This window comes from Streptopelia decaocto (assembly GCF_964273445.1).
Source record: "Streptopelia decaocto genome assembly, chromosome: 3".
Taxonomy (NCBI): Eukaryota; Metazoa; Chordata; class Aves; order Columbiformes; family Columbidae; genus Streptopelia; species Streptopelia decaocto.
Window position 1 is genome coordinate 111,137,436 of NC_138656.1, and position 12,720 is coordinate 111,150,155.

At 39.6% G+C, this 12,720-nt stretch overlaps 1 protein-coding gene across 1 annotated transcript in view; it reads right to left on the minus strand.

Moving 5' to 3' along the window:
- Window positions 1–12,720, minus strand: part of LDAH (lipid droplet associated hydrolase) — a 120,242-nt gene that overhangs the window by 85,579 nt on the left and 21,943 nt on the right. Inside the window, exon 3 of the mRNA XM_082047427.1 lies at window positions 1,318–1,452. Within this exon, the coding sequence (XP_081903553.1) occupies window positions 1,318–1,452 (135 nt within the window). The remainder of the gene's footprint in view (window positions 1–1,317; window positions 1,453–12,720) is intronic.

Here is a 12,720-nt window from a genome sequence, read left to right on the forward strand (position 1 = left end):
GATTGATGGCTGCTGTTGGAAAACTTGCTTTAGTCTTTCTGACAGCTTCAAAATCTACTTGATCTAAATATAACCAGTCGTATTATTCCAGCACAGTTTCTTTCATTTAAAACCCTTTATTACTTTACATACAGCATTATTTATATATTAAGCATACTATATATTTATATAGTTGCACGCTCTAAATCAGTGGTCTCCAAAGTGGCGTGTACACGCATTGGGGAGCAGAAAGAAAATATTAGGAATTCAGTAACACATGTATACAATTTATATTAATTTTTAAAAAGACATATTGGGGGTGTATGATGAAAAACTTTGTGCTGATAGAAATTATTTATTGATAGGAGTGCTCAATCGAAAATGTGTGCAGACCACTGTTCCGAATGAATCAGTATGAACTAGTCTTTTATAGTAGCTTCCCCCCTTATTTTTTTCATTTGTTAGATTCCAAACAGAAAAAAAAAAAACAAGAATCCATGGTGCCAGATAGTAAAATGTTGTATTTGTCAATTTATGCCCTCATCCTTCTTATCAAGAAATCCTGAACTTCGTCTGAGGATTTGCAGGAGGTTATTTCAAATGAAGAATTATGAAATGCCCATCAGAAAGATGAAAGAATATGTGGAATTTTTACAATACCAGTTGTATGACTAGTTCTTTGCCAAAATATCTCCTTTTTCTGGTTTTGTGCAGCATATTAATAACTGATGTGGTTTTCACAATCCTATATAGTGGTCCTTGACACAGGAATTTTGCCTTAGAAATCCAGAACCTAGAAGCCAATGAAGAGCTGCAGAAAAATTTGTCCCTATGAATGTGCTTCTGTTGGTCCTTGGAGTTCTGGGGTATTTTGCAGTAATGCCACAAAACACCAATTAAGAACTCCTGTGGGATGCAGGAGAAGAACAGCAACAGTGAGTCCCTGGCACCCTGTTCTTTTCACTCAGTCACTTGGGAAATTGCAAAGATGCTCAAGCTTTTGTTTAGTAATTTGGATCACACCTTTATAGTCAGTTAATGAAAATTACATGTTTGGAAATAAATAAGAGAAAATGAATCAGCTTCTAACATTTAGAAGTTTCTTCTTATTTCTTTTGCGTCATAAGGATGAGGGAGAATTACCCCAAATCTCCTCTCCCACTGCAGACAACCTACATTGTCATAAAATGGCAAAACATAAAGCCTTCTAGCCACTTTGTGCTTTCCCTTGAGTTTGTATCAGACAAACCATATTTCTTTTGCTACATTCAGGTGCAAGTTCTGTTACTGAAATCAGAGGGGGTACAAATATTTGGATGTACAATTACAGTATTGTACCTTCTATCATTTCCATCCCACTGGGAGGCTTACAATGTCCGGCATGGCTCACAACCCACACGGGATACTGCTGATTCAGCCCACAATATAAGGCCTGGATAAAGGTCCTGTAATAACCTGCCAGTCCAGGGTTACCTGCCAAAAAACAAAACATACAAGCACAGTCAATATTAACCTTCCAACAGTAAGTAATCTGCTTCAAATGGCATCATATAGCAATTTGTTAATTTATTTTCTCTAGCACACTTCCAGTCTTTATTTTCCCAAGTGCAGGGTCTACACCACTGAACTGGTTTACTTCCATTGATCAAAGGCACCCATGAGAAGCATTTTAAAGAATTGCTTTGACATTGCAGAATCTAAAATTGAGGCCCAACACAAGAGATTATCTTTTCCATCAGAGGTCAACCAGCTTGCTTATCTATGCCGTTAAGTTACAGATACGGGAACACTGGGCAAAGCAGCCCCCAGATCTTACAAAAATATCACAAAGCCTACAGCGTGTATCACTTGATCCAGATGTGTGCCCGCCAGAATATCTCAGTATTACCACTTCAAAATAGGTATCTGGTATCCTGACAATACAAAGGTTTGTACTGACCCTAAAACAGAGGATTATTTTATTTTAAACTCATTGGGCTGTTTTTTTTCTGCATGCAACGTCATATTCTCTCTGTCCTCTTCCATGTCTCTTGAGAAGCTCTTTCTTTTTCAACCCCTGTGCTCTAGAACCACAGAAGAATCTCCTGTCCCTCCTGCATCCCATCAGCTTTAGAGAGACCTTCTCAAAAGAGGTTGGTGTCTGCACAAATCTGGCTTGCTTGAAATCCATTGATTAACAGTGACAGTATCAGCAGTCAGGCACCACTGCTGAAGTGGAGACTGAGGTAACTGTCCCAAAGAGAAAAATATATATCTGGTAGGGATTTCAGGATTTCCACCCAAAACTCTAATCTCTGTTACTCCTTGTTTTCTTTCTTTTGGGTATCAGTAGTGAGAGTGTCAAGGGACTTCAGTTGCAGAGTAAATCCATATGAAGATGAAAGAGATTTTGTTAGGATGCATAAAAATTCCATACAAACACAAAACCATACAATTCATCTCTACTTATTTATTAATTTTCCAGGGTAGTTCCACTGATTCCTTATTAACATTTCATGGGACGAGTGTGTCAAACGGACAACTTGCACAGTGAATTAGAACACAGGGGGGTCACTTTACTTGGTGTGCCCATAAGTTGCAATAATTAAAGGACTCCAACCACCTCCGTTCTTCTCCATAATACACACATTTCGTCCAGCTACTCTACATTAAGCCAAAAGTTTTTCCATTTTTAACTTGAAGATGGGAATCCACATCTTTGTTTTCCGATCCATTCCACCCACTGCTAAAGCAAAACAGTAGAGAGTGACTGAATGTGCAAAGATGTGACTCTGAGCTATATTAGGAGGTAAATATTCTCCATATATACCTACTGCAGATACACGCTTTCACAAACAGGAACCACTACTCTACATTCACCCACATATTTAAAAACATTAAACTTACTTATAAACGTGCTTTTGTGTGCCTTTCACTTTCAAACACTTTTTTTTTAATGCTTTTTCCAGTAAATCAAAAATTTAATTACCAAATACTTCCTTCTTATGAAGACAGCTAATAGTGCAAAAAGAACAGTTTGTACAAACTACGTATCTGTCCCAGGACATCACTGACAAAGAATAACTTTTACCCTGGTTTCACATGATTTCCTATGCAAAGCGTCACGAAGTCAAACTTGGCCTGTCTCAAAATGAAATATGTATTTGAGATGCTACACTTCCAAAAAAGAAGTTACTCAGACTCCGGAAGTTTGAAGTCAGACACAGGGTGTCATCCATGTAATTCAATCAAACTGCTTAATTCTGAATGCAAAACACAAACATTTAACGCTCATTTTAAAAGTCACAGAGCACAGATACTCCCCACAAGCAAGGACAGCTTTTGTGGCTTACAAACTGTCAAGCATTTTAAATTCTTCTGCAACTGAAAATATTAATGTGAAATGTAAACTATAATTGAGAGGGCACTAGCATCGGATAACCCTGTGCAAAAATAATTCCCAGACCTACTGGGTTTACTTACAACGTAAACCACAACAGCAAAATGTTTCAGGTTAGAAACAAAGATAAACACTAAAACACACAGGAAAAGTCTATGAACGAAACAGAGAAATGAAATTGAGACTCAAGTGAAACTGAGACTAAAACACAAAATGAAAATAATTCTTAGCAGTTCTGGAAGGGAGATCTAAATTAAAAGGATTTATTTAAGCAGCCTACAGTATATGCCAAGAGTCATGGGAAGTGTAGAAGAAATTTATGTGCAGCTAAACCACCCCAAACTGCAACGGGGTTCCTTGCAACTTGTTTTGAACCAAGACTTTGGGTTCCGTGCACTGTCCTGTGACAGGTTCCCTGGTGTTTTCAGTCGTGTCTCCAGAATTCTGACCACGCTGCTCAGCTCTGCTGCTTCATGTCTCCTCCCACCAAAACGACTCTATGATTCTATGCACTTCTCCAGCAAGTTGCTTTCTGCCTGCTCTGGGACCTCAGCAGGACCAAAAAGAATAAGGGCAGCTACATGAATAGAAGAAGGGAAATACACAGCCAAGAGTAGGTTTACAGAGAACTTTAAGGAACTGGAAAATACGCCAGCAATTACCATGAGTTTAATTTTAGAAATAATCCACAGTTTCAGAATTATGTATGCTGCAGTATTTACACGATCATCTCTTGCAACAAAACCAAATGAAGACTTTTTTTTTTTTAATGAGCAGCCATAAATCAAATATGAAATCCAGGGGTGCACAGCAGGACCACACAAAAGTCGTTTCTGTGGCAAGGATCCTCATCGCCTCTTCGCAGAGCTGCCAAAGCTCCAGCTCCAAGAGTCCCAATGACAAGCTCCTCGCTCAAGGAAACTTAATCGGCCTTTGGCGCCTGACCAGCCACCATGGAAGAAGATGCAACTCCCCTATGTTAATGAATGGAAAGCAGCCCACGCAGATGTCAGAAGGATTTAAATGGAGCATGTAAAAAACACAATGATGTTCTCACACTTGGGAGAAAACTGCAGGAACCGGCTGATGCTCCGATCTTAAAAGGAAACACACAGGTTTCTGCCATGAGCAAGGTTAATGGATTTCAAATAAAACAGGTTAAATAAAGTTTGAACGATCATCATAAAGCCACGTCAATTAAGCTTTCACCTGTTTGCACATCCAGGGGACTGGCATCCTTTGCGCTATATTCCATTTATAGCCCATACACCAGGGGAGCAGCATCAGCCAAAGAGCAAAACAATTGCAAGGATGTTGTGCAGAAACACATGTGAGAATGCTGTTTGATCCCCCCTAACTCTGGAATCATGAATTTGGCTGGAAAGCACCTTAATATATTTCCTTGGGTTGTGAAAATAGGGAATCTCAGAAGGATTCAGCCAGGTGCCTGTAACACAGTTTATTAGAGAGGTTTTTCGAGAACATTTCACATTTTTTCCCTATATATGTGTATATACACACACACAGCTTTTACCTTGATACAGCTATAAAACTTAAACATAGGATTTTATAATACACATTCTTTACATGCATTCTGCAAAGCAAATAAGCTTGCCTGCTGTTCTCTAACAACATTTCACCTTTAGGACAAATGTGGGTTCATTTACCTCTAAAGAAATCTCATGTGGAGCCTGATAAACCTAAATTAACCCAACACAGATAGTTTGGCTGAAGAGACAATCGAGCCTGAAGCCTGTGAATAAAAATTCCCCGCTAGAAATTGTGACAGGACAGCACATGCCTCTCTTCTCATATGAATGATTAACAGCATTGTGATACAAAGTCTGAAATCCTGATTTTGCCCACTGCAAACCTACTGGACTTTGTGATTAAGTGATATTGAAAAGGTCATAAAGTCCATAGATCTATTTCAACGGTTACCTCTAATGTCTCAATCAAGTAAGACAAGTACATAAATACAAAAAAGTTTTGATTTTACTAATGATTTTTAATTTGCCTGTAAAGTAATGGTTCGTAGAAGGGAGCTAAGACTGAGTCCATTATGGAATAGTGTTTTTTTCACTACATTTTTTAAAGGTAGAAACCAGGATTACAATTAAATACCTTTGTCCCATTTTCTCCACAGCAAATGAATAATTTACACAACTAATTGGGTTTCCTGGTACACACCTACACATACGAAGTCTCTTAAGCATCTGCTTATGTAGATGAAGACAGATATAACTACTTCTAGCACCCCAGATGAGTTTTGTCTCTCAGATCCAACCCGTACTACAAGCGATGCTGGCAGAGGCTGCACTGAGCTTGGCACCGGCTCCAGAATTCCCAGCAGGAATTTTTCCGTCAGCTTCAGGGGCTGAGGCAGAATTGGAGCAGCAGCAAACAAACCTCCTTCGCAAAGAAAAGGGGCGAACAAAGGAAGGGTGCACGAGAGGAACATCAGACTTGGTGTCAAATGGGTTCACAAGAAAGCATATGAAACACATCTGAATAACAACAACCCTGATGGGACAACATCAGCAGGAAAAAGACAAAAAAAAAAAAAATAAACAATTCAAAACCAAGATAACCGCAGATTATTTGTTTTGTGCAGATAAACAGCTCTGCAGAGTTGATCACTTTTGAATAATATACAAGGGGAAGGCAAACAATATATTCAAGAGGCACCAGAAAGTACATTTTCAAATCCGTATCAGAGATTTTTCTATGCTGCACCACTGGTGAGAATTACGAAAAATAAAAGCATAGGTTTGGGGGATTTGGGGTTATTAGCTTTTTGGGTTTGTTTTTGTTTTTAAGTTTTTAGAACAAAATAACAGATGGGGAAATAAAACAACAGGGAACATGAAGACAGCTCATTTCAGAAAAAAAAGACTAAAAATGTGTTTCTGCAATTTTTGTGCGTCAAGTCTGTCAAGGGAATGTAACACTTGAAACAAACAGACCAAGGTGATTTTGCAAACTATTTTTGCATTTGCATTTATTATCAGTCTTCAAAAACACAAGATAAAAGAACAAACTGCATATAGATAAACCAAGATTTACCAATCCACAGCCCCAGAAAAAAAAATACTTGCATTGACACCACTGTATGTCTAATTAAGAAAAAAGGCCCTGTAGTGAGGATATGAGTCCTGGTCCTGAGTAGACGCTCCATGAAGACTTCAACCCAAACGTTTCATTCAAGCAACACTTTCCTCATTCATAAACACAAGTTACTTCACAAGCACAAATCTTCAGCCATTTAAGACTTACTGTCAAGAGCTTCTGCCTCTTCAGAGAAGGTTTCAATATAAGATATAAAAGATCTAAATCTTTAAGGTGGAAGGCAGTATGTAAGTATGTATTACTACATATTTATTTATGCATTTATTTATTTATTCTTAGGGGAGTTTCTAAATCCATCAAGAATAACCAAGGATTTTCTTTCAAAACTAGAAATCAGGACAGCGATCAAAATCTTCCATTATGCCCATAACAGGAAAACGAGAACAAGAGCTATGACTTACTGAATTTTTGGCTCTACTGTTTTCCATAGATATTGAACGTAATGGGTAAAATATATTTGTAATATAGCTTCAGTGTTCCATAGGAGTTACTATTGGGTTATAAACAAGGCCGTGTGTTAAGTAGAATCTGAAAGGAGGTATTTATTTTCTATTATTTCAGTGTTAACTAGGTCAAAATATTTAATATCAAAGCAAATCCATACCAGCTCAGGTATTTCAGGCAGTAGCTTCCAGAAAGGAAGAATACCATATACACTGGTTCTGTAGCTTTAAACATTTTAGTTGTGTTATTTGTACACTATGAACATAGAAACACTGGATTTCCTTCATAAGTAGGTTGTTCAGCAGCTAATTTCTTCTTCCCTTCCACCTCAGACATCACGTGAAGAGAAACAGATCCTTTGTTAAATGGTCAAATCAAGCAAAATAACCTAGAACACAACTTTTCCATAACTCCGGCCAACTGAGGGAGGTGGGAGAGGAATCACCTCCTCCCCGAACACGCTGCCGCGGCCGGGCAGGGAGGATGCGCGCTGGAAATGAGCCACGGCAGCGGGGACAGGACACCGAGAGACGGCCGAGAATTGAGAAATTTCAGTAAGTCACTTCAGCAAGTCACATCTGCCACCCAGATTTAGTGGAGGGAAACACTGTCAAGCACAGTTGGACGTTCAACCATCCTGTCATTACTCTGCCTCTTCAAACTTAACAAGCTCCAATGTGCCAAGCCCCCACCGGAGGTACTGTGGAGCACTGGGAAATCCAACAAAAGTGGCATATTTCAAGCCTAGATCTGACATACAGGCTCCTCTTTGCAGGAGGAAGTTTTTATTTTTAATGAAAGATTTTTTTCTTCTCTGAAGACAATGGAAGCTGGTGGGCTGACCCAGTAAACAAAGCACGATTGTCAACTATTTTAAAATATTAGTCACAAACAAAGAGCCCATAAGCAGTAAAAATAATGGAGAGTAGTGTCCTAAGAGCTGAATTTTCTAATATATAATATAGGATAGAAAACACACCTTCCCTTCAGGGTGTACTCTATCAGTGTGCACGCCTTCTAGCCAAACTCTTATTTATTTGGTATCATTTTGAGACCTCTATCTCTCAGAAAAAAATGGGGAAAATTGACCAACGTACTCAAAGCTTTATGGGGGTTAAAAACAGAAATCAAATAAGTACGGACAAATTAGTGTTATCTCCCAAGAATAATATTCTCAGGAAGGCCCTCAAAGAACCTTGGCCTGAGTTGCGACAGCACATCCCGTTGGTAAGTCCTCAAGAACTTGCCTAAGGGAGATTTATTTCCATTTTATGAATGAGGAATAAATGGACCAAATAATATATGCATGAAAATTAAAGCATTAGCAACCACTGAGAACTCCACCAGTTAACAGTACCTTATGTCCATTGCCATCTGAGAAAATACATGGACAGTTGAAAATGAGACTGATCTCATAATTAAGGCATGAATATTCATGCTGGAGATAATGAAGTGGAGAGAAAAGCTGGAAGAAGCTTCGGATGTATCAGGAAGATAGGGTTTTTGTGTTTTGTTGGGGTTTTTTTCCCTTTTTTTGGTGTGCTTTTACTTCTGTGCAAATGCAAATTTAAAAAGCATAGTCATGTATAATACATATCCCATGCAAGCATGTGAATCAAAAGTGTTCTGCTGCGTTTATGTCTCACTGAAACAGAAAGCTCTGCTTTTCCTGCTTTATCCACTTATAAGACCACTGGTCATCATAGGGAAAGGGGACAACATGACATCTTGTGCTATTGTAGACCCTTTAACCTGAATTGCTACGCTGCACTAACTTTGAACTCTACAGTGTAGTCTGTTCTCATTGATTGCTTTTGCATCATGGATACCAGTTACTGGAGAGTAGCAAAGCTCCTTTCCCACTGGCAATTTTTTATTCAGAAAAAAAAAATCAAAACCATGTAAAATACAAATTCATCATTTCAAAATCCGAGAACTCAGGGTCAAATGCAAAGAACTGGCAGCTTCATCTGGAGCTGCAGTGTAAACAAAGGCAGAAGCCTCGAGGGAGAAGCATCGTTCTCAGCGAATCGTGACCACCTGGGGCACCAATGTCTTCCAGAGAAGGCTCGAGACTGAGCGTGTGAACCCACATATATGCACTGTATGTTCCGGACTGACACCCTAATTTAACGACAAAGTTCTGCAGTAAGTCCAGCTGAAGGAACTCCCACCTTCTCTCTCGTCCATCATTCCCACCCCCCTGCCATGGCTCACAAGCCCCTGAATTACACTGGCACAGCTCTGTGGGGCCACGCTGTGAACCCAACCAGGGAAAACTCTGCCAGCTTTAAAAAGACCCCAGAAATAAATGTATGCATTTATTTAATTCACAGCATGGTCTCTCAAACTATTGTTCTGGCATAACCGAGGCGTGGAGTGGCACAGTGTGGTGGGAACAGAAATACCTTATGCCAGTATTGTTGACAAACATCTTGGATTGTGAAATAATGGCCTTAGGAAGTTTTCTAAGTGCTCCAAGCACTAAGCTCTTAGATTTCCAGTGCCTGGTGGGTCTTACTGTACTCTCCACAAACAGTTTCTAACTTCCACACTACTTTAGACTTAGTAACATCTGCTTTATACCTGATTTGATGGTTCTAAAAGCTACCTGGAGGTGAGCACTCTATGAATAGCCCAGTCCTGACACCCAGTCTCCTTACAGGCTGCCCAAATCCAAATAAGTTCAATTAGTTAAGTCTCACCTGGTAAAAAGGCAGGGAATGTAGAAAAGCAAAGACTTTCCAGGAAGACTCTGATCATGCAATGTTGATCACATAAGGTCATAACACAGGTGGGATACAGGGAAAGATGCTCTTGAAAATTTTAGGAACACCAGCTAGCTTTTCCAGAGCCGGTCTGAAGAGCAGCCCTGCAGGCAGGTAATACATTCATAGCATCAAGTGATTGCTTCCAAAGTCCTGTGCTGTAGCTGTGGAGGAAAAGTCTGATAAAAGAGCAAAGCGTTTCTCTTCCTCCCTCCACAAAAGGGCTGCAGGTTCACTGCCATTCTCCCCTGGGTAACTCGCAGTCAGGCAAGATGTCCTACAGTGAATACTCTGCTCAAGTGTAGTATCTTCAAGGTTATTTTCAAGTACTACAAATACCACAGAACTGATGAATGTTGATGCTAAGCTCATACCTAAAACAGGAACCTTTCTTAAATAAATAAATAGAGTCTCTGTGTACAGACAGAGGGGATCCAGCTCAGCTGTTTGGATGTAAACATCTACGTCAGGAAAGAATTTTAGATGCAAAATTGAGACTTTTTTGGTTCCTGCTGATTAGATGCCTCTCACTCAACTGTGCCAGCTGGACTTGATGCCATTTCTGAGCTGCATAATCCTCCACATGCCTTGTCAAGGGAGCCAAGACTGCAACCAAACAAGGTTCTTAAGTTGATTCCCTGGACCAGGTGTGTTAAATAGCATCACCTTCATTTCTGAGCACCTATATTTCCCTTCTCTGCTCTATTGCCTCAGCTGAGGAGGGACACAGCAGCACTGCTCTACATGTGGTCAGAATAAACACAGCTATTAGAACCTGTGCAACTTCTTGTATCTTACACTAGCAGACGTAAGTGAAGATAAACACATTGTTAATATGATGGTAAACACACATCCACAGAAAAAAAACAGCTTTTCAGCTTCAGGTCATCAAAAATATCTGATACAGGATTAAGAAAAACAAAGTGCAAGTTAGTGTGTAAACAGGAGTCCTATATAGCCTATGTAGCCATTATACTCTATGACTTTAACCCAAAAATTCTCATTGCATCTAAAAGGAGTACTTAATTCAAACCACCAAAATCCAAAGTTCAATGAGTGATTCCTTTAATAAAGATGTGAGGTACCTGATTATGATTAGTTATTTTCAGCAATGTACTTTGGGTATTTACTGCTGTACAATCAGACAATGATATACGTTCTGGTGTCAGAATTTCACACCACCAGTAAGAGTGGAGCTGCCCATGGAGCTGGTCAATGATTTAAATATTCCAGGAGGGGAAGTGTTTGTTGTCTCACTCCAGGCAGCTAGGCTTTTATTGTTGATTTATTGCTGATTGTAACCGAATGCTAGTTTAGAGACTTGGATGGTAGATTATATACATTTTGCAAATGTGAACGAAGTTTTGTTTGGTGGTTTGGTACAGAATTTGTGAGGATGACTGTGCATATGCTGAAAAGCAACCCAGTGGAAAGGCAGGGAACGGAAGTCCCAGCAGTCCAGTCCTTCTATTTGCTACAAGATTTAACTGGACTTCCCTTATTTCACTCCTTTTAATGCAAGTAAAAGGCATTTTTATGATCCCAAACAATCAACATGACCAACCAATCACTGTCACATGCATGGTGTTATAAAACTACTGGGTTTTTTTTTGCGATGTGCATACAGTAGAGGAACAGTCAGTGCTTACCTATGCACACAGATGTGAGCCTGAAGCCTGCTAGTACATGGTATACATATACATGGCTACTACAGCAACAAGCTTTCCAAAAAAACTATATTTTTTTGTGTTCTTTAAAACAGCTCCCTCTTCTGGCATACTCTTTCCATACAATGTTTAAATAATATAATTCATTCCTCACCAATTTTTTACTCTATTTGGTTCCTAACACCCAGCAGACCCAATTTCATTGTTAAGGCACTTGCCATGCAGTATGGCTGTGACGGTAAGGAGATGGTAACTCAAATTACAGAACTTGAAATAGTGGCTAATTCTCAAGTATTTCTCTAAGTTTAGCCACATACTTATCTTTACTATCTTTTAAGGGTACTCCAGAATCGATCCAGGTCAGAATCCTGGACAAGGAGCCTGGATGTCCAGTCCCTGGGTCACACTGGCAGGATCACTGAGGTCAGAAGGGATCACCTGAGATCGCCCAGCCCAGGCCCTGCCCACACAGAGTCAGCTCCAGCAGGTCACCCAGGGCTGCACCCAGACAAGCTTTGATTGTCCCCACAGCTGGAGACTTCACAACATCTCAGGGCAACCTAATCCCTCAGCAGGCAGAAATGCTCACAGCAGTGCCCATCCCTAGCTACCGGTTACACAAAGTACCTAGGAATTTAGGTTCCTTATTTCAACATCTTAATTAGGTGGTTAATATTAGGTTGGATGAAATTGGGCCTTAGAGTCTCTTTCTGAATTAGGTGACATGGACCTAGCCTGACCCTCAAAAAACAAAACAAAAAACACAAAACAAAAAACACAAAACAAAAAACCAAACCAAACCAAAACAACAACAAAAAAACCACCACCAACAAAAAAAAACTAAAACCCTAACATAAAACCACCAAACACCATGCCAAACCAAAACCCCACAGGACATCTCTCATAACCAGGCTCACAGTGACAAAACTGCAGAGGTAAAGATGAGGTGAGGCTGGATGAACATCTTTTGCTACTGCTGATGCTCTGGTGCTCTTCAGTCCAAAAAAAACCCAACCAAAAACCCCCACCAAAAACAAACAACTCACAAAACCAGAAAAAGGATAAAACCAGCTTTTACTGCCTAACACATTCAGCTAGAACAGGTTCTTGCCTTTGTTCATAGAGTCGTTGCTGAAGCTCAGTCAGTGACTGTGAGCACAACAGGTATGGAAAGACCTTCCTTGAGTAATTTGGTGGTGTCTACACCAAAATCAGGTTTTACTTCATATCAACACTTCTGATCTACCTTCTTTTTTATTGGTTTAATTACACATTAAGTACCAAGATTCATATATAGGATTCTTGATTGCATTCTCACCAAGATTGCTAGAAACTACATACAGCAACCTATTCT